General features: G+C 43.5%; 1 protein-coding gene across 1 annotated transcript in view; it reads right to left on the bottom strand.

Annotated features, from left to right (window-relative positions):
- XPR1 (xenotropic and polytropic retrovirus receptor 1) overlaps positions 1 to 22,350 on the bottom strand; it is a 107,197-nt gene that overhangs the window by 12,800 nt on the left and 72,047 nt on the right. The window contains exons 4-11 of the mRNA XM_027740615.2: positions 18,411 to 18,634; positions 14,587 to 14,736; positions 13,962 to 14,045; positions 13,390 to 13,471; positions 9,712 to 9,899; positions 9,301 to 9,480; positions 4,970 to 5,135; positions 3,065 to 3,256 (exon numbers count right to left, since the gene is read on the bottom strand). Coding sequence (XP_027596416.1) covers positions 3,065 to 3,256; positions 4,970 to 5,135; positions 9,301 to 9,480; positions 9,712 to 9,899; positions 13,390 to 13,471; positions 13,962 to 14,045; positions 14,587 to 14,736; positions 18,411 to 18,634 — 1,266 coding nt within the window. The remainder of the gene's footprint in view (positions 1 to 3,064; positions 3,257 to 4,969; positions 5,136 to 9,300; positions 9,481 to 9,711; positions 9,900 to 13,389; positions 13,472 to 13,961; positions 14,046 to 14,586; positions 14,737 to 18,410; positions 18,635 to 22,350) is intronic.

Raw genomic sequence — 22,350 nt, 5'->3', positions numbered from 1 at the left:
AGGACTATATTTACAGAGCACGGCCTTTGCTTCCCATTCCTTTGGGTGGTATAAAAATACTGAGAATTCTTCCTTTGGGAGAGCTCAGCAACAGTTGTCCTTGTGTTGTTGCTGTCGTCCCTGAAATGTGGTTGTGTTTGTGAGCCGTGACAAAATCAGCACTTGTCTACGCAACCACCGCCTGCTCCAGGCTTATGTTCTGGGGTAGCTACTTCCACTTCACTAATCCCAGTGATATCTGAATATCAAAATGATAGCTTGGAGTTACCCCTGTAAAACTAGCCTAGTCCCAGGACAACAGGATTGCAATTTTTGAGAGGGAAAACCTAACGGAATTTGCTTTGGTATCTTAGCGGTCTGACATCCCAGCTGCAATTAGAAGAGAAAATTGCATCCTGCATCTAAATCCAAGGGAAGAAAAGTAAAGAAAGGGCTTCTCTGAGGGAAGAAAGAATCGGAATTATGCACTGCCTGAGCAACATGAATTATTAAACAGGGATATTCTGGGGAAACAGATACTTGTCAAGAGCCCACAGTACATGGTGTTACTGGGGGGGAATCCTTCTCCACAGGAGGTTTGGAGAAGGGAGTACCACGTGTGATTAGAAGCTGCATAAACATTACTTAAACACAATAAAGTGGCATTTGTACATTTGTTTAGCTCAAGTTGTTTTCCAGCAGCAAGCACAGGAAAACACAGCACAAGCATGCTGTCAGTGCACTCTGTATGAATTAGGTGGCTTTCCATGCCAACAAACCCTCCCAGCCACACAGTCCATCTTCTCCACCGCTGGCAGGCACAAGCTACAGCAGCTACAAATTATCCAGTGCTCAAATGAAGGGGGGAAGATGAGACTTCTCAGAGGGCTGTGAGGTCCCCAGGCCTCCCAAGTGGAGAACAGGCACTGGTGTACATTACCTGACCTCCCAAGGAAAGGCCACTGATTACCCTCTTGTCCTGGCAGCCAAAAGCTGTCATGCCAGAGGTATAAGTCATACGCTTGCAAGCACAGGCATGGAAGACCGTTTCAAAATAAAACTCTTGATAGCACAGCAATGAACAGGTTCATTACATACTGCTCTTTAGAGCAGGTCTAAGGAGCAAGAATCTTTACCAATCTGTCACGCTTGTTTTGGGCAGTGCTTTCTTAACAGCACATAGCTCCCCCCAGCAGATGTTTTGTAGGTAAGAGATGGGTGTTTGCTATCTTTGGGCAGACACAGAGAAGGTGTGGGCAAGCAGCAAATCTATTTTCAACAGTAGCATCATAACAACTTGATGATAGACCATCTGATTCCAAGTTCAAGAAGAACTGGGAATCTATGTAAAGCACATAGATAAAATTGGATTCTTAACAGGTACAGCATATTAGAAAGTGCATTTATGGCAGGATGGGAAGGGGCCTACAGGGCTGAGAGGACGTGGCGAGGTCTTTAGGCAGCCCTCTGAAAGCCCAGGCACAGTGGCATTTATAAATCAGTGCTAACATGCAATTTCCAAAGGCCACAAAGCTTGCAAATTTTTTTTGTATGATACCAGCAACTACATGCTATTGACTCCCACTAACAAACTGGACAGACAAAGGCTGGGAGTCATGGACATCTCACAGCAATTGGAACAAGTCCCGTGCCTGGCTCGTAAACACCTCATTACAGCCCACTCCCTGCCAGGCTGGGAGAGGGGACACCAGTTGTGTATAGCAACCAGAACAGCAGCACTGGCACAGATGCAAACCTCGAGGGCAGTAGAAAGAGGTAAAACTCTTCAACAGGATATTTTGACAGATGCTGGTTTTCCTCTTGGTTCCAAACCTACCCCAACGTTCCCACTGAAGGCTCTGCCAGAGAGTGTGCCCCCGGGAAGGAGAAGCATTAGTCAGCCTCCCCAAAGCTGCACTGTATATAAAAAATACAAGCAGTGACTACACAGCCAGGCAATCTGTACGTGTCTCATCCCAGGGTTTGGCAGTGGTGACTAACTGGACTGCAGGGCTGCAGAATGTCAGTGAGCAAACAAGTTAAAGCAGGAATAAGCTCCAGGGACATGGCAGCGGTGAGGGGATGCACAGAAGATGCTCCCACACCAGATACAGAGCACCCAACTCCCAGCCTTCAGCCAGCCTGAGCCACTGCACTTCTCTGCCATTAAAATGCAATGCCTGACAAACATCATCAGTGTGACTTCAGGCCCGGCTACGTCAAAACAGACACTTCTTGGCCACGGGAAGGTTTCTCATAACCCTGCCACCCCTCCAAAAAACCAGCATGTTAACTAGAATTATGCCTTGAACACTTCTGCCTGCCTCACCACAATAATATTCCAGGGGAGGTAATTGCTCACGACTGTGTGTGGTTGCTAATTTCTGGAGATACAGAAGGCATATAATCTCAAGTGAAAGAATACAGCTTTTAGGACTTCAGAACAATGAAAGGCAGGGCGACTGCCTGAAGTGCAGAAACTAAAAGCTTTTTCCTTCAGAACAAGAAGAGAGTCGAGTAATTGTCGTTTCCAGGGAGATGAGGAACTTCAGGGATCAGAGCTCAATCTGCAGTTAAATGGATTGGAAACAACTCCTTACCAGCTGCAGAAAAAACATGGACAGAGTCACACAGGAAAATCCAGGGAGAGCATTTTCCTGGCACTGTGCACATGCCTCCACATTTAGGAATGGATGGATCGATTATTTAGATGGTCCAGGTTGTTCATGAATACTAAGGGAGAAGTATTTCCCGTGTTATCCCTTTCCTCATATATATCCCTCCCATTCACCTCCCTTCACAGCAAAACCTGACAGGTATTTCAGTTTTCCCCTTTACGGAGAGAGAAACCTGAAAATTCTCTCCCACGCTCCATAAGCGCAATTCTAAGCAGACCAGGGATGTGAAAAACACCTAAAATAAGATCTTAAAACACTCTTTACAAGCAAGGCAGGTCTCTGCCTCTCCACAGAGATGTTTCACAGGTGCGAAAACACACACACAAAAAACTGCCAGATTCTGAGCTTCTCTCAGGTAAAAAAGCAAATCCCACGAGTCGCGAAGGATTTTCAGACATCCCTGATACCTTTGTGAGTGCTGTAGAGGGCTGCAAATGTCACCACGAAGAAGGTGGTGGAATATTTTCCAGCGTTAACCAGATGAAAGGCCCGTTTGTTATCACGGTAACGGCGCAGGCACTGGATGAATCGCAACCAAGCAGGGATGCACTGGACGACTGCTCTCACTCCGTAGGAGTAGCTGTTACAAATCTGATTATCTGCAAGAAAAGAAAAAGAGTTAAAACTCTTAAAACGGAAAGTTAATAAAAAGTTTAAGAACTACTGTTTTCTTCCTTTCTGCAATACCCCTTGATGTGACAGCAATCCTCTATCGACGCTTTGTACTCAGGCACACGCACACCCCAAACAGCAAGAAGCCCATCCCCAGAAAGTATCCCAGAGCTCTATATTCTATCTCTGAGGTATTCAGGTGACACAACATCAATAACACATCCAGACAGATCATCACCTAACTCTCTCACTGCTGCTAATTATAACTAACATGCAAGAATTTTAGGAATAATCTATTTTTAAACGTTGTTTCATGCTGTTGGCAGTACTGTGAATAATCAAATTAAGGATGGAATTACAAAAGGCCTTCGACACTGGATTTTTGTGCATAAATGGGAGAGCACTTAGAAACTCTGCAGGACAGCTCTAAAAGGCTACTTTGCCCAAGATGTCCTTGACCCATTTTCCTTGTACACTGTAATAGGAAACAACATATTTCAGTATGGGATTGAGTTTGGGGTTTTGTGCTTTGCTTTTTAAAAAGCAAACCCAGACCTGGCCTCAAAACAGGGATGGGAAGCAACTACACACCATGTCATTTTGTCATCCCCGTGATGTTTGAAAGCCTTTTTTTGGTTGAGGAGGTGACCAGGAAACTCCCAGCTCTGCCTGGAACCCCCCAAGGAGTCCATATTCTTCTGCTGTCTCACTCAGCACATAAACCAAACACCCCCCCAAACTAGCAATCATTTGTTTCTTATTCACACAAACAGAGACAAGTTATCAGTTGATATTTATCTCCAAGCATTGTGCCATCACTCCACTGCTTGGATTGGAAGAGGACAAACTGCTAGGCACTCAGTTGCTTCATGTATTTCATTTTTATTTTTAATAAGTAAATATTTAGCTACTTGCAACGCTGTCTTATAGGGAAGGGAAAGATGAGACAGATTGGAAGAACAAAGTGAACACTGATGCTTATTGAAGCACACAGCAAATTTTCAGCAAGTGTCAAAACCATCAGACAACACAAATTGCCAGCAGTCACTGCTGAAAATGGAAAGACAACAGCCCAATCCCCAAGAAGACAGGTAGTGTTTTGCCGCTGGGAAAGCCAAAGTCAAAATTCATATTCCAGCTCTGTGGCCCTTCTGGCTAGAAAGAAGGGAAGGCAGAGCATGGACAACACTGACATCACAACATCAACTCAAATTGGATAAGGGGTGGCACTAAAGAGATTTTTTCCATCCTCTCTTGCTTCAGGGAAGTGCAATGGAGCCTGTAAGGCTACAGCACAGAAAATTGTGGTTAACAGGCTCAGGCAACTTGTTTTCACACTGAGCAATAGGAACAGGCTAAAGGTAAACACATGGTCAAACTACAATGAAATAAAACAACAATGCCAGGAAAATGATTTCTCTTTCCAATCAGTAGTGCTGTGTCTAAATTCTTTGATGAATATACACGTCGGGCCAAATGACTGGATTAGGAAATGAACACTCATGTGAAATTCCATTTCTCCGGATGGAAGTAAGAAAGGGGAGAATGCCTCTAATGCCGTGTTTACAAGAAACGCCTATTAATTTAATTTCCTATATCATTTGTAGCCCTCTTCAAAACAGATAATTATGAAGCTGCCTTGCTCAGTGTTTTTCGGGTCATTTTGACCGTGTTCACATGGGCCATCAGCATTACTCTACCTGTATCTGCCAGAAGTCCAGCATTGTCCTCCCACTGAACCTCAAAGCTGTAGAAGCAGATCATGTATTCCAAGTCCATGAGAATCACAACCAGGCTGTTGAGCTGATCAGCCAGCCAGAAATCTGCGAAGCCTACCTTGTGGAAGGGAGCGGTGAACACTCGAAACTGTCAGGAAAAAAAAAAAGCAGGAATAATTCATGGCTGTGTCAAAGGCATCTAAATGCAGTGGCAGGACATCACAGCACTGAACAAATATGGAAATAACAGAAATGCTTGAAGATTTATTGCTGACCTTTTGCTTCAGCTGACAAAAAAGGATAACTACCTCCTCACTTTTAGCACAAAGAACATTCCTGCTTTCGTCCTCCTGAATGCAGATATTCTGTGTCCCTCACCCTTTTGTTTTTTACTGGCAGAACAGCCCAGTCTCCTCCAACCAAGCCCTTTCCCAGAAACTCCCAGTCTCCATGTAAGAGCTCTATACAGCTCCGTTTCTCCCGTCACTCCTCATTTTGACCAGCTCTTTCTTTCAGGCACTTACACCGTGTCTATTGACATCTTCTACACTTACCTTCTCCCTCACACTTAATGTCAGTTGGATTTAGACCCTCAGCATGGCCACTAGTCTGATCATGCCTCGGTTTAGTAAACTCACCAGTTGCTCTTTCGTGTTAGAAGCTGTAATAGTGAGGATTGTTACTGGATCTGCCAATGCCTCCAGCAGGGAAAGAGTTAAAGAAAGGGCAGAGGAAAACCTATTAACTGGCAGTTGGACTCCCCCTCAATACCAGGCCACTTTCCCTCTAAGCCTTAACAGCAGTTTTGCTCCTTCCAAACCAGACAGTTTTCATGCTCCATTACCTTTGATTACAACTCTCCCTACCCGGTTAGTTATAGTTACTAATGGCCAATTTCTCACAGAGACGGCACCAGCACCATCCGGTCATTCCGAGATTTATGAACCTTTAAATTAATGAAAGCACAGGCTAACACTGATCTTTTATGTTGCTCGCCTTATTAATCTAAAGGGTGCACAGCTCTAGAAACCCAGGAAAGGACTGACACGTTCCCATCAGCCTGTAATGCAAATTTAAGGCTCTGCTCCTAAATTTCAAAAGCCAAATGGGAGACTAAGAGGTAGTGGCATAAAGCAGATATGGATCTTGACCCAGAAAGCACAGTGCTCGTGTTGGACAGCACCTATTCCCAAGGCTCAAACAGGGCCAGCCATCAGGGAGGACTGTCTTCAGAGGTGCCCAGCTGCAGAACAGCTTCTGCAGAGGTCAGAGACCTCACCAGCCTTCCTTTGCAAAAGGCCCTTCCTCCCTTTTCCCATCACTCCCTGATACTCTCTTTATCTGCTTCATCATAGACCTTTTTTTACCCATGAATAAAGACAAGCTAAAAAAAAGGAAATGTGAAAACAGCTTTACAGACAGATCTCTGTGGGGGGAAAAAAAAAAAGGAGAAGAAATAATAAAATCCTTATTGCTATTTAATTTAGAGAGAGGCACTTCAGCACTGCCAGAAAACAGTGTAAAACTTTTAAGAGAGTAGAAGCCTTCCACCTAAAGGTTATGGCAGAGCAGGAGTCAACAGATATGTCCATGACACATCTGGCACTGGCATCTTGGGTTAACTATCCTTCTGAGCTGCCATTTGAACCCTCCTAATGCCATGTACCAGGCACTGTGGCTTCTGGCTGCTGTCCAGGCACAGTTGGAGCTGCAGCCTGACTTCCAGAGGGTGCTGGCAGTGCAGGTACCACAGGCACCTCCACACTTCCCAGCTCAGAAACCTCTGCAACATCCTCCAGAGAAGAATCATGTTATGAAACACCAAAACAGAGCTGAACCTTGGTTTCAACAATCAACTGCAATTCTATATCAACAGTTCCACAACCTGAGCACAGACTTCCCGGTGCTGATCACTGCACTTTTAATCAGTGCTGAGATGGCAGATATTTGAGCTGGAGCTGAACACTTCCTAGATTTTCACCTCTCTCAGAGAGGCCCCTGCACTTGTGTCACCATTGAGCTCCCTGCAGAGAGCGTGGGCATGTGGACACTGGGCCATTCCCTGTGCTCGGATCCGATTCCTCCTGGCGAGCTGCTCTCCTCAGCCCACACAACTGCGCTCATGGGCTTCTCACCCAGCAGCAAAGAGACAAAGAGCGCTCACCTAAGCGTGCAGAGCCTGGGATGGGAGTTAGACTCACTATGGGCTAAATAACTTTTTTCACTCAGAGGAGGATCAATTCCAACGTAACTCACCATCCCTCAGGGACTAACACAAGAGCTCCCACCTGGGAGCAACAGCAGCCTCCTAGATCCACCAGGAAATGCTACAACACACTTAAGTATGTCCCTGACTCGGCTCTAGAAAAATTGAAGGTGTCAGTAATGCTCTGCCACACCTGATATATCAGACTTCATTTTGGCTGGAAATGAAACATACGAAGCATGTGAAGAAAAACGCTCACTAAACGAAAATTTGCGTGAGCAGCACAGTTCTAACACTTGCACTATTTAAACCTCCTTTCACCCAGAGAGCTGCTGGCAACTGGGTGGAGAAATAAAATACACTCAGCAGCCAAGTACATACAATAAGAGCTGCTCTTTATGTGCTTTGTCTGGCCTCTTTTTTCCCCCCTTCCTCCTTCCATATAACACACAGAAGTACTGTGTCATTTCCCACCATTAAGGTGATCTTGCATTTTGATGAAGCTTTTTTTCCCCCAGGAGACCTTGGGATGAATTGGCCTCTGCATGCTCAAAGGTACTCAATGAACCTTACAGGTTCCCTTCCAACTCGAGATATTCTATGATTCTGAGAGAATCTATTTACAGATATATCTGTATCAATCTGAGACGCCAGTTACAATGATATGAACTGACAGAACAAGGGAGAACGGCTTCAAATGGAAACAGAGTAGGTTTTAGGTTAGCTATTAGGAAGAAATTCTTCCCTGTGAGGGTGGGGAGGCCCTGGCACAGGTTGCCCAGAAGGGTTGTGGATGCCCCATCCCTGCAGCTGCTTAACACCAGGTTGGACAGGGCTTAGAGCAACCTGGTCTAGTGGAAGGTGTCCCTGCCCATGGCAGGGGGGTTGAAACAAGATGATCTTTAAGGTTCCTTCCAGCCCAGGCCGTTGTATGATTCTACATCTCTATCACAGACTGCTTCATTGTCTGGAGATCGCTGGGACAGAGCAGGTGCTGCAAACTGCCTACACAGCTCTGTGAACACTGAGAATCTCACCCTGGTAAGGTATTAAGGTAAATTAGCACAGATATTAGTCATGTGGTTAAAGCACTTCCAGTGCTTCCCCTCACACCAGGGGACAGCAGTCAGACTAATGAGGCTTGGGACTACAGGTACATCCATGAGGGATGACTGAATGCTGGAAGGCAAAAAAAGGAAAAGCTAAAACAGTAGTAAGCCAGCAAATCAAATAACAGAGGTTAATTCACTGCGTGTGTACCTGCACGCACAGCCTCAAAGCACGATTCTACATTTCATCTTTGCCGTGTTCCAGATGAAGTTAATTGTTTTAACTGGCATTAAAACAATTCTATGAAGAACAGCAGCCAGCCAAACCCTCTTCCGCCCAAAGCTCTCAGAGCAGCTCCAGCAAGAATAAGGTATCAGGGGAACCAACTTGATTAAAATCAATTCAAAAGGACGTACAGGGTGGGGATGAACATCTGAAACTGCCATCTGGGAAGAAACTGATGAGTCATCCAACAAGTTTGAAAACTGTTCTTTCAGAGCTCCCACTTGTAACTGGAACACTGAAGCAGCACATGTATTTACACTCAATTTACCAGACTTATCTTACCTGGAAAATAAGACCTGGGTCTAAAATAAAGATCTGCTGAAAAAAACCCCACCCATGAACATAATTTTACAAGCAGTAGCCTTGAGGTTCCCTCTCCATCAGTGAACCCTCTCTGCCAGTTGGGGCTGAGGAGCACCCATGCAGCCTTGCCTTAGAGCACTGGAGCCCTAATCAAACTGTTTCACTGCATTAGGGAACAAACAAGTAAAGAATGTCTCTAAATGTGCAGAAGTCTGTATACAGCTCTTTATAGGAAGATTAACACATGGAGACTGGTACAGAAAGCAGAAGATGCTTCTGTAAATCCATCCTCAAAAACTATTTGCAGTCAATACTTGACCAGGTCTGCTCTATAAAAACACAGTGGTATAAGCATCCCAGCATCCCTCTTCACTGAAGATTAGTGACACTTGTATATACTTCACAGCTACTGCTCAGCCACAGCAATTTTTTTAAAAAATATTTATTTAAAGAAGGTTTAGAGACTTACCAAAAGTTTGAGCAGCCAAAATCGAGACTTGTAATATAAGGTTTTGGTGGGGTTGATGAGGAAAAGCAACATGAAGCCGTACAAGATGAGTGGATTCACCTGCATAGGGATGTAGGTGAATTTACCATATATACATGCCAGCAGGCTCAGGCACCACAAAACGCCCAGGAAACCAGCAATCTACAGGGGAAAAAAAACAACCACACAGATACCTTATGAAAATACAGTTCTGAAACCCACAATGAAGTCTCATTATAAGAAAAGGGAGAGCAGTGCTCAATCCTGTAATCTAATCAGACTTCAGCAACTTCCTCTTCTAATTGTATTAGAGCTCCTTGCCAGGAAACGGCGCAGGGTTTATCCTCCTGATATGCTGCACAGCTCAGCCACTCCTACGATCCCTCTGTTTACCTCAAAGAGATGTTGATGGGACAAGTTGCTGCGGGGATTGAGTTCGAAGATGAGGACATGATTGACTCCAGCCTGTCTCCAGCCATACGTGTTGATACCCAGGAGAAAGAGGAATTCTATCAGGAGAAAGCCACCTCGATAGATTCTCACCAGTGGCCACACATTTGGTCCATCTATAAAAGCCACACCTGGCAAAACACAAAGAAAGGAAGGACCTTAGGGGACAGCTGAAGTCACGTCACATTGTGCTCCATGGCTTTGTACTGGTTCTCAGATGAGAGAAAACAGGGTACACTCATACAAAACTGCATATTCCAGCAAGTGGAGGACTTTTTGCCCAGCCTGTCAGAGAATTTAGGAGCATCCTGGGGAAAGTTCCCTCTCCAGCTGGTGTAATCGAGTCATTAGCAGCATCCCTGCCTCCCACTACAGCCACAAGCGACAGCACCAGCATAAATCTGACTTTATGCACTTAAATATTCTGGTTTAATAGAGATGAAATCCCAACAGACAGATACACAAAACACTTCAGCTCCCCACAAAACCAAGAAGCACCATTTACAGCATTTAAAACAATGCTAATCTGTGCCTAATCACCGAACTCAGTACAACTGCAATGCAATATATATTCATAGCCAGCCATACAACACCCAGCCGCACCCAAACAGCAATCCCAGCCTCAGGCAGCGCTGCTGGAAAGCCTGTTGCTTCCTTTGTTCAGTCTTCAGGGGTTTGGAAGTGAATTTGCTTAGATTCAAACAACAAACTGCCTTATACAGCAGCAACTTTCTCCAGCACAAGCCTCTTTGCAAAGTACTGTCCCCAAGTTGCCTGACACAGGTTTTATGAGAAAAGCACAACTAAATACAGTTATTCGAATCCTCAGTCTTTGTTTCAGTGAGTTTCTCAGCCACGTGTTTTTTTAAGAGGGCCAAAAAGAAGAACATGCACTTTTACAGAATTGAGGCTGAGAATTTTTTCCCCACAAATCTGCCTGTCTAAATTATAGCCCTGAGTTCTACAAACTGTTTTTCAGAGACAGCAAGCATATCCATAAGGGATTTCACATGTTCAGCATTGATACTTTATACTACATAAATTATGGAGAAAAAATTGTGAAAGGAACAAAGACTCAAGAACTGTTGCTTTAAATTTGAAACTTATAGAGACTATTGGATTCAGACAAAACAGAATCAAATTTTGGACAGAAATGACATGCCCCCAAAGAAGTTGAAAGAAGTGAGTCTTAAATGCGGAATTGTAAAAGCAGCTTTCCAAATCTGAATCTGGAAACCAAGGGAGATCACAGAATCATAGAATGGGTAAGGTTGGAAAGGACCAGAGTGGGCCATCTGGTCAAAACTCCAAAGAGGACAGAGGTGCTCAAAAAATCCTGACTAAGAAGTGACCAGACAGAACAGGATAGACATGCTGTGTGCTATTCCAGACAGAACACCCAGACAAAGGTTTATCCTGAGGTGAACAGGGGTATGACACTACAGCATATGACTTCCATAGCTAATGCCCACTAATCTTATTTCTGGCCTCCCAGGGTGGTAGAGGACCATAACTACAGTGTGGAACAGCAGCTGGAGCTGGAGAAAAAGCAGACACTGAGGAGTACAAGCTGCTGAAGTTTAGAGTAGTTCTGTATATTCTCTCCTGTGATACTAAGACATTGTCTGGTTCAGTTTCCAGAGAGTAAAGGCTCGATTTGATTCCCTTTTCACTTTTCCAAACTGAACCCTTTTCTTCCCAACAGCTGAGCAGTTTGGCTGGAGACCCTCAAGGACCCCACTTGCAGGGAAGTGCCCAAAGGTGTCCAAGGTCTCCAACTGTGGTGATCCAGCCCAGGGCTCTGCACTGTAGCCCCAAGGCAAAGAGATTGTCCATTCCTATACTCTTTCCACTTAAATGCAACACAAGCGAAGTCACCTCCTACAGTTGGCAGGGATGTGACACTCAACCAGCTCATCCCTTCAGCCAGCACAGGCTCTGCACAAGGTGCTCAGAGAGGAAAATATCCCTGGCGACAAGTTCAACAGCACCACAGCCTAATTCTCTAGCAAGAGCAGGGCACTGCTGCAGCAAGGACTTGAGAGTTTGCGTGAAACCTTACAGGTTTCTGTTTAATAAAACAAATGCTCATTTCCATGAACCTAAATTACACACTAGTTTGGCAGCTAGGAGAGCCCATACAGAAAGAGCGAGGCCTCAAAATTTGTGCTCTTTAGGGTGACTCCCTCCTGGGATCCACCTGCAGCATTTGCAGCCTTTAACAGACCCCAAGTTATGAATTCATCACTGTAAAATACTGCAGCTTGAGTTTTCAAACCAGGCAATACAGCAGTGGGTCACTAACAGAAGCCATGTTCTGATGCTGTTTCACAGAATCTACACATAGAACACTAAAATCCTATCTTAGCTGATCAAATCATAAAAATAATTTGGCAAAAGTGGCTGAGAGGTTAACAAAGTGTTAGCCAATTAAAAGCAAACACTTTGCAGTCAGAATCCAGGTTTTGCCCTGTATCTGCAGTAACGCAGAGCTATCAGATCATGCCTGCTGATACAACACACCTATTATCCACACTAGGTTAGTAACACCTGCTTTACAGATATAATCATTTTTACGAATTCCTTCTCACAACTGTGCACCTTTTCATTCTTAACACCGAGAGAGAAAGCAAACACAACTGGCTTCAATCATATTTGCATCTCACACAGAGATCAAACATTTAAGTAACAGAAACGATGAATAAAGAACAGCTTCTACACATTAAACAGCCCCTTCGTGTAGATGGGTCAACTTTCTGCCTCTACCATTGGAAGACCAAATGGGAAGCACTGCAAACAGCTCCTCAAACAGAGGCATCTTATCCCAAGAGATGGCTGGATCCAATTACAGAAACATCCGATTAAAAATTCTTTTAAGTCAAAAACACAGACATGGGCTTTCCCTAATGCAAGAGCTCGTAAGTTGATTTGTTAAGCCTTTTCCTTTGTACTGCTTAAGCAAGTTACAACACTACAGAAATCACACACACAATTAGTAAAGCCGCTTGTGATTAAGCACTGTGTCTGGATCTACAGTACTAACGTGGCTCCTACTCTAATCAGAGGCCAAGCTCAGAAGGCACAAAGCAGAATAAAGCCAAGACCTGAGATACGCAACAATTTATTGTAGCTTTTAAACAATCTTGCCAGCATCTGCCAACAAGGAAAATTCAATTAATTCCATTAACAGGCACGAGGCATTGAAATCCTAGGAATTTCCAGATGAAAATGTCCCGAGTGCCATGTGCTCACATGGCTCTGTGTCTGGTCTTGTTCTCTGCAGGGAGTCAGTGCCATGCAAAATTAAAGTTCTACAAGCACCTGTCTCAAGGTGGGTGAGGGCCGTGTGTTCACGGTAGGGAACAGAAATCTGTCTTCACACACAGATGTTGCACCCTCAGAATATCCCTCAAAGAATAAGGAGAACACACATAATGTGTTCAAAATCCACACGTATAACATGAGATAAGCCACGACCCACTACTGAGCAGAACTAATGAATTCACACCAGTGTGATCCAGCTCTGATTTAACCCAGAACATCCTGAACTGCCCAGTTCAGGTCCAGGCCCTCACTGAGTGATGAGAATACATCCAAACCAAGGTATGGCAGGATACCCACCTGAAAGTATGACGGTGACGTTCAGTGCAATGAACAACCCACAGAACAATCCAACCCTGAATGTAGTCCAGGCTGGTACAGGCTGTGAACAAAGCAGTGGCAGAATTAACACGGGGTAAGCAGGTTATCAGCAAACTCAGATTAGTTTGCAGAGTAAGTTTAAAATCAGAAATACAATGCCCTGATCCCTGATTGCCCCGTTGCTCTTGAAGTGAGGTTTTTTTAAACTGAAAACGCCATATAATATTCTTGTGTGTAGAAACGGAGCTTGGGCATCTCAATGCCCTTTGAAAAATATTCCAGACCACACAAACACTAAGCATATGTTATTATTAGCACAAATTTCCTTTCACTGTTTCTCATCCCTTCATTACCTTGTCTGCATGCATTAGGAATAGTAACCTATTTCCAAACCTTCCGGAGCTAAAGCAGATTACGTGACCATGCCGCCCTCACTGGGTGCATGAGCACGCTCACATCAATTACTTTCACTACTTTGTTGAGATGTTGAATCTAATTTGGCACCTTGACAAGTTGGAGAAGCAGCTCTGCTCCACAGCCCGATCTCTCACCTGAGCTGCTCCTAAGGGTGGAACACGCAAACGTTTCATTGCCTTCTGTCTGTCTCCATCTTCCAACTCATTGGTCACCACTTCCTAAGGAGATAAAGACACACACCACTGAAGTTCATTTGAATGATGAGCACGTGGTAATGCACTAAAACAAAAAATAATGGTTGGTTTCCATGTTACATGTGAGCCCTGGCCCTGTACTCCTTTAATACAGGGTACCAAAGACATGAAAAGCTCAGTCTGCTGCACCAAGCTTCTACACAACAGAAGCTAACACTGCACTAACTTTTTCAAGGGAAGAGTTACCAACTGAAGAGAAAATACCCAAATTTATCTAAGGAGTGCCTGAAATCTGTGGCACTTCAAAATCAATTACCAGTTATCTTGGTGGCGAATACAAGCTATACTGAGGGCAAAACATTATAGAAATTATAGAATCATAGAATGGTTTGGGTTGGAAAGGACCTTAGAGGTCATCCAGTTCTGCCATGGGCAGGGACATCTTCCACTAGACCTGGTTGCTCAGAGCCCTGTCCAACCTTGAACACTTCCAGAAACCAGCAGTGAACAAAACCCCGTGGTTTTCCAGTTACCAAAGGAGCAGTGCCCTGAGCAGCAGCTTTACCTCCGTTTCAGAGATGAGCTGGTTGATTTTCTTGCAGGTGTAGAAAGGTGCCACCTCCACCTCGGCCACCCTCCACTCCGCCCCCCGGGCCGTCTCCAGGTTCTTGTCATGTTTCTTCAGGATCTTGCGGAAGCCGGTGAAGTTCAGGTTCTGCAGGCGAGGGAAAAGACACGCTGCTTTTAACCCCAGTCAGCTCCCAACAAAGCTAAGTGGTTCTCTCTCCAGTGCTAGCAAATAAAGGAATAGTTAATACGGAAAATCAAAACGATTGATCCATTGTCAGCAAGTGTCTGAGTTATTACTTTGTTATAAGTAATACATATTCCTTGCAAGTAAAATAAAACACGGGGGGCTCAAGGGCATAAAAAGAGGCAACTTATTTCCACGGGGCTCCCTGAACCCTTTTATTCCCTGAAAAGCCAAATCACTGCCATTTTCCTGCTTTACGCAGGACGCAACAACATTCCTGATGACACACTGAAGACAAATAACCTTCAAGGGGTTTTCCCTTCTGAAAAGGCTGAGGCTACTGACTCCTAGTTTCTTTAAACTTTACACTGGTTTCCAATCAAGTCCTCTAGATTATGGAAGGGACATCTTTGTACAAAAAAATGTCAATGCTGCACGTTAAATCCAGACAAGTGCATCCCCAAAGCAGCATCTTTTTTCATGGAGTATGTTGCACTATGACTAAAAAACTAGTTTAGGCTTGCAGATGTGGGAGATGTAACTCTCCAGTCTGCAGAGATAAGCACGCAAGGCTTAGAAAAGGAATTAACTGTTGATTTACAAGTTATACACAAGCCCTGACCCCACAGTTTTCTAACCCACAGTACCCAAGACAGGCAAAGCTCATCACACTGCAGGCAGCTGCTGCCACATGATGTATCTGCAATCCTCCATTTCATTATGCAGGAAACTCCATTCAGAGACCCAACATTTCACTCCAGCAACAGCAGAAATGCAGAGGGATCATGGCAAGATTCACTTCCAAAAAAAGTTTAGAGTAGCTTGGGAAGAAAAATGGAGAAAACAACAAAATCCAATGCCCTGGGGAGAGGCACCAACTACTCACCGAAATTATTTTCAATCTAATTATGCTTAGGGTGATTTAATTCCAGACCCCTCCCATCTAGGTGGGGAAATGAGGCTGGGGAAACAGGCTCAGGAAGCCGAAGCATTAACGATCTGCCTTTATTGCAGGCAAGAGACTTTAATTACTTTCTATTGGAAAAGCCAGCATTCCATCCCAGGGAGAGCAGAAATTTCAAATGAAAAACTACAACAAAATGATGATTTTGGTCAGAGATTTTTCTGTGGCCTGAACTAACATCCCTTCACCTACCATGGGTGCAAACCCAGACTTAACTCTGGGGTGCCTTGGCTGGTCAGGATATGGTTACACCAGACACCCTAAAACCTCTCTGGCAGAATTTCATGCTCTGGTTGCAAAAATTCTGCAACCCCAAAGTGCATATTAAAAGAGTACTGTTGGCCACAGTGGTACTTCAGACAGGGAACATGCAGTGATGGAACTATGAAACAGAACAAACATCATTTATACAGTCAGACATTTTGCTATTCTTGCTATTTGTGCTGCTTTTACTTGGCAAGGGACTTTCCCCAAGTCTGACCTCCATTTCTGTTGGGTAACAATCAAATCCGTTTAAGTGAATCAACCAATGGTACGTTTTGTGGAAAAAAAAAACCCACCCAAAACCCACAAAACAAATACTACAATTTAGGCAATAATATAATGCAAGATCAAGTAGAATCAATCAGTGGACTCAAAACTCCTTTCTTATATACAAGTGTATCAGGAAATGCACCAAGGCAGTTTAATAAGAATGGTTCAGCCTCTATTATTTGCCTGACAAATGCACTATATTATATACAGAATATGTAACTAAATATTATATGCTTAATTTCTCAATTTGTTTCCCCTAAACCACAGTATTTTGAATAAATAGATTTATTTATCCATGTACATACATCTAGAATGTTATAATACTGTCAACAATAAATTAATTTTATCAGAAGTTTAATCACTGATAAGTTAAATATGCAAGAGCTGCCCTGGAGACTAGTTATAGTTTCACCTGACATTTGGTTTGTGTAGCTCAGGAACGAATGCACGAAACTTGTGCTCTTGTTCAGTCCTGACAGACAGAGGAATTTGCTTCAGGTGCATCTTCCTTCCTTGGTAACCCAACTCAAGGCATCAGCATTTCATCAAAGCCATAGTTTGACATTTATAATGCTGCTGTTGACTTCACTTTACCTCCTACACGAAGATCTCAGCTACATCATCTTCCCACCAGGTTGTTGTTTTTTCTTCTTTCCAAAACTGTAAGATCTGGAATATTTCTAGTTCTTATATTCTAAGCTCAAGAGTGATTAAGAGTGGTATTCTGGGACTTGGTTTTATGTCTGTTTTAGTACTTGTATTCCTTGTCCTTAACTTCTAGACCAATTTGAAGGAATTTTTCTCATTCTCTCTTTGAAGGTATGTTGTAGAAAGCAGATGCAAACTGTGAAAGCTATCAAATCCACATGGGGCTTAAATCAATATTTAGTATACCTACAGTAGATCTGGACTTACAATAGCAAAAAAACCAAAAATATAAGTGTGCAAGATGCCTTTCTTCACTGATGAATAGTAGGAAAATATTTCTCAAAGGAATGACCTATGTCATCCCTTATTTAAACTCTTCATCACACCTCAGAAGCAATTTTTGTAATCAAAAGTACAAGCTGTCTTCTTTTTAAAAAGAAAATAAATGTAAGTGAAAAAAATCACTGCAGGTGATAGTGCTTCAGTCCATCTCTGGAAAACTACAGATACTCCACCTGTCAAAGGATTTTGAACTAGGAACTATCACTAATAGTTAAAGAGCTTTATTAAGAAACCCATCAATAGTTTACAGACACGTGCTCAAGGACGTAACATCACCTCAGGAGAGGTACAAACACTCAGAATTTTGGAAGAATAAGTTTTGTCCATACTGCAGAGTGGTATTCAATTAATTCTTTCTGTTTAATGAAATTCTTTAGTACAATGCTGGTAAAGATCTAAATACAGATATAGTGAATTTAAGTTCCAGCATTCTTATTTAACAAGCTAAAATGCCTCAAAGAAAACACTTAAAAGCATTTCAGAGTATTTAATTCCAGAAGAGCTAGCCCAGAAGAAAAGATATTAACAGTTTCAGATTTTTATTTCAAGATTTTTGGAACTAAATCAGTGTCTGCAATATTTACCATGCCAGAAATCCAAGTAAAACTAAAGATTTGCTTATTTTTTTCATACCTCAAGGCAAATGAGCCTGTATCCTGCAGGAATCAAAATATTTTTTTTTAAAATGGATGTTTTAACAAGAAATTCTGATACAGCAAGGTCACAGCCACTACCATGGTAACACCAAGAGGAAACAGTGCATGAGGATTTCAAGTTTCATTACAAATATTAGATAAAAGAACTTCTTCCCCAACCTGCCTGCTCCAGCCTTGCACAGAACAACGCACTAGAGAAGGAGGTCCCACTGTGACCTCGTGCTCTGGCCACGAGTGCTGGGGTCAGACAGCCCAGAAAAGGAAGAAAGAAGGTCCTTCTGCAGGTCAGCTTAGCACTTCTAGCTCAATAAAAAGCAACCTGACTTGGGCTGCTAGGTATCTGCCTTTGCTTTGAAAGTGTTCAGGGGCCAACCAAAAAAGGAAGGAAGAAATAAAAAACCTGGCTTGAAACGAGACAACTCGAGGACACACAAAGCACAGGGACGTTTTACAGACAGGGCTTTGTAAAAACCACCTCTTTTGGCAGGTACCTGATAGTTCTGCAGGAGGATGAGGCTGAGGTAGAGCTCGCTGAAGGCCAATTTCAGGTCTCTGATGTTCCTGTGCTGGACACGCTCCTCGTGGGACAGGTGGAAGACGGGCTTTCTGCGCCGCTGCAGCGTGGAAGCCCCGCTGGCTTCTTTCTGTGCATCCAAAGTGGATTGTAGCTCAGTCCGGAGGGTGGTGAACCTGCGCTGAGCCTCAGCAAGCTTTTCTGTTGGCAAGGGGAGGGAAAAGTCAACTGGGAGGGAGGGTCACAACTTGCCTACCAAGCCCTAAAAAGGACTATACTTATTCTCCAAATGACGTGCCTGTGCATGGCCTTCCCCCATCACACATTAAGTCTGAGAGCTCTGCATATTTCTCTTCGTATGGAATAGAATCATGGAATTGCTTGGGTTGGAAGGGACCCTAAAGATTATCCAGTTCCAATCCCCTGCCATGGGCAGGGACACCTTCCACTGGACCAGGTTGCTCTAAGCCCTGTCCAACCTGGCCTTGAACACTTCCAGGGATGGGGCAGCCACAGCTTCTCTGGGCAACCTGTGCCAGGGCCTCCTCACCCTCATAGGGAAGAATTTCTCCCTAATATCCCATCCAACCCTGTCCTCTGTCAGGGGAAAGCCATTCCCCCTTTTCCTGTCACTCCATGCCCCTTTCAAAGTCTCTCTCCAGCTCTCTTGGAGCCCCTTTAGGCACTGGAAGGGACTCTGAGGTCTCCCTGGAGCCTTCTCTTCTCCAGGCTGAACGCCTCCAACTCTCTCAGCAGAGGTTCTCCAATCCTCAGAGCATCTCTGTGGCCTCCTCTGGACCCGCTCTAATGGGTCCATGTCCTTCTTGTGCTGAGAGCCCCAGACCCAGATGCTGTAGTCCAGGTGTGGTTTCACAAGGGCAGCGGAGGAAGCTTCCTCTCATTAAACCAATGTAAAACATACATGTTCTCAAAAGAAAAGCCCTTAATTAAATACGGTCAAAATCAAGGGTCTGTCCCTTCAGCACAGACTAAAGCAGCACTAGACATGAATTCAGATCTCTCAACCTCCATCACAGCTTTGATTTCTAGAGGTTGCTCAGTCCAGGACCACGTAAATACCTGTTATAGGTGGAAGAAGCCCAAGCTGTACCTGGGAGCTGCAAACTAGTGCAGGGACACTGGGACAGGCATTCCCAAACTGGCAGAGCCGTGGCTGGAGGCAGCCAGGAGATAAGGTCTCATCCAAATACCAAAGCAGTGACCAAACATCTACTCTGAGAGCAAAGGAAAGCTGCTCGTCTTTCCCAAATAAATCAAGTGCACAAGAAGCATCAGAAAAAAAAACCCACTAGACAATATTATGGAACTTGACAGTAAGCAAAGCACTTTTCATATCTGTGCACCCACTACTGACTACGTGTTTACCATCTTTTTATGTGACAGTAAGGAAATCAAAGAAGAAAAACTCCACACTTCAAATGTGACACTGAATTTTGTTGCTCAGAGAGCAACCCAACCCCTGTGCCAAGCTCCCGGTGACAGACAAACACACAGCTCTGCTTTGATCAGGAGTTACAACACTAGTAGCTGCTGTACATGATCTGCTGTAATAATTCATCTCTCTTTTCCTCACTTTAGAAGCACTGCCTCATTATTTACTGGTTAAAGAGACAGTCAGTCTGCATTTAAATATCATTTTGATGTGTTTTCAGGACAAGTCTGTCTCTGATCCTCACGCCTCAAGTACAAAAGAGGTGTTCCTTTAAATATGCTGCTTTATGTACCTTCAGAAAATAATATTTTTGGCTGAATAACAATCTTTTAAAGCTAAAAACAGCATAACTAACATCGCTATCGTTCTCTTTGTTCTGTACAACTGGTTCCTTCCAGGGTTTTTTCCCCCTGCTATGGCTTCAGTCACAGCTTTGGCATCTGTGTTGATAAGCACTGTCCCAGGCCACGGGTGTTGGTGGTGGCCAGGAAGATCCTGAGCAGGTTCACAGTGTTGGAGCTGGAGTCACCCCCACCCAGCAGGACACACACCACAAACCAAGGAGCCACGAAGTCCCTCTGCCTCCCAGAGCTCTGCTGGACAGTCTCCTGGCTGTCAATTTAATTCTCTTCATTAGTATCTTAAATAACAACTTAATGATAATTCTCTATTGCTCCCCCCTCAGATGTAAGATTTACTCTTCCTTTTCCTTTCTCTTATTCAATTCTGGTTAATTTTAAGGGCAAAACTACTCTGTAAATAATTTTACAGTGCTCTGCACTCCAGAAGAATGCCCTTCCAAACAGAAAAAGGGGATCAATGTAGAAAACTTGAGTACAGAAGAGCCCGAGACTCTCTACAACTTTCTTGCTTATATTAAAGCAAGAAGATTCAAAATGCAAGAAAGGACAACTCCTCTCTGACAACTTCCACAGCTGCAAGGACTCCACTGAACAGAGGAAATGGAGCCCACAGTGAGAACTGTCTGCCCACAGCCCAGAACCACCTAATATTCAACACATACAAGATCAGACTGCAAAAACAATAATCTCTCCCCACTTTGGGAAGTCTCTTGGGAAGAAGTAACAGATATCTGTTCATATCAGAAGCCTTCATTATAAATAAAACTCACAAGTTCACTCTCTATGTTCAAAATGTCTATTAAACCATCTGTGATACACAGATTTCTTTTGGATCAAATTAGTAAATATGGAGGAGTTTAAATTTTCATCTTACAACTGAAAGCACTGTGCCGTTGTCCTTATGTCCAGAAAAATCATGAAATGCATCAGCCTAATAACACAATATTTAAAGAACAGGCAATGTTTTGAAATAGTTATAAAACTGCTGCTGCAATTTTTCTTATCTGTTTGCAAAGCAACATCCCTAAGAAAGCATTATCTACAAATACCAACATTCTTCTTAATTAAGCACTGTTGAGTAGAGTCACTGCTGTCTGTTATATAGCTCCCTTCATCCATAGGGGAGGACCACAATTCTCTGAGGATGAGGCTTTAAAAGCAACTGTCCCAGTTCCATAATGACCTGCCACTCCTGAGAAACAGCCATCCTGTCACCACCTTCTCCCTCTTGCACTGACTCCAGTTATCCAGTCCACAAATCATTTCATCTTATGAAGGTATGATTTTTATTATGAAGATTCAGTGCAGAAGCAAAACAAGACAAAATGTGTGCTGCTTAAAACCTCCAAGGGAATTGCCTTGAGAAACAGCAAAGCAAAACAAATTAATTTCTCAGGTTGCAACATGCTCTGAAATAATCGAAAAGACATTCACCACCATCACTAATTTATCACTGTCCACTACTATCTATCGTTAATTTAGCACTCCAAAAAGTAAATGTAAAGGAAATGTCACTCAAGAGAGTCAGAAAAAAGCTTAGAAACTGGTACCACTCTTGTTGTGTTGCAGCATTTTGCATGACCTGATTCCCACCAAGCCCTCAGCTCAAGTGTAATTTCATGGCAAAGACCATGGAGAAATTCAAAACCAATAGAGGCAGCAAGAAAGAAGCAGCTTTACCCAAAAAATATTCCTAGATCCTCACTAAAAGAGTCTTTGGAGTTATTGAGTTATCACCTCAACTACGCAATTCCAAGTTGGTTTTTGACTCCATTTTCCAAGTTTAAACAAAAGTTCACACATAAGTGTGATGGGCAAAAACTATTACACCAAGGAACCAATAAAACCTCCCCCCCCCCATTCCAGTTTAGATGGTCATGGTTGTGATCAAAACCTGTTTCACCAGACAGGAGGTGATCAAACAGCCTGTACGTCCTCACAGGTCCCCAGCTCGGGGCATTTTAGGCAGGCACTTTTAGGACTCCTTCCCTTCCCTACTTGTGCATATTGTGTTCAATATTTTGCTTACCAAGTTAAAGCCATGGTTTCCTACAAATAGTAAAACCATTCCTAAATTAACCACAAAAATTTTACTGGCTACC

The sequence above is a fragment of the Pipra filicauda genome, unplaced genomic scaffold (assembly GCF_003945595.2).
Source record: "Pipra filicauda isolate LSUMZ 115617 unplaced genomic scaffold, ASM394559v2 scaffold114_size2234877_pilon, whole genome shotgun sequence".
Classification (NCBI taxonomy): domain Eukaryota; kingdom Metazoa; phylum Chordata; class Aves; order Passeriformes; family Pipridae; genus Pipra; species Pipra filicauda.
Note: the sequence above shows the minus strand (reverse complement) of the source record. Positions and strands in the feature narration are given on the sequence as shown.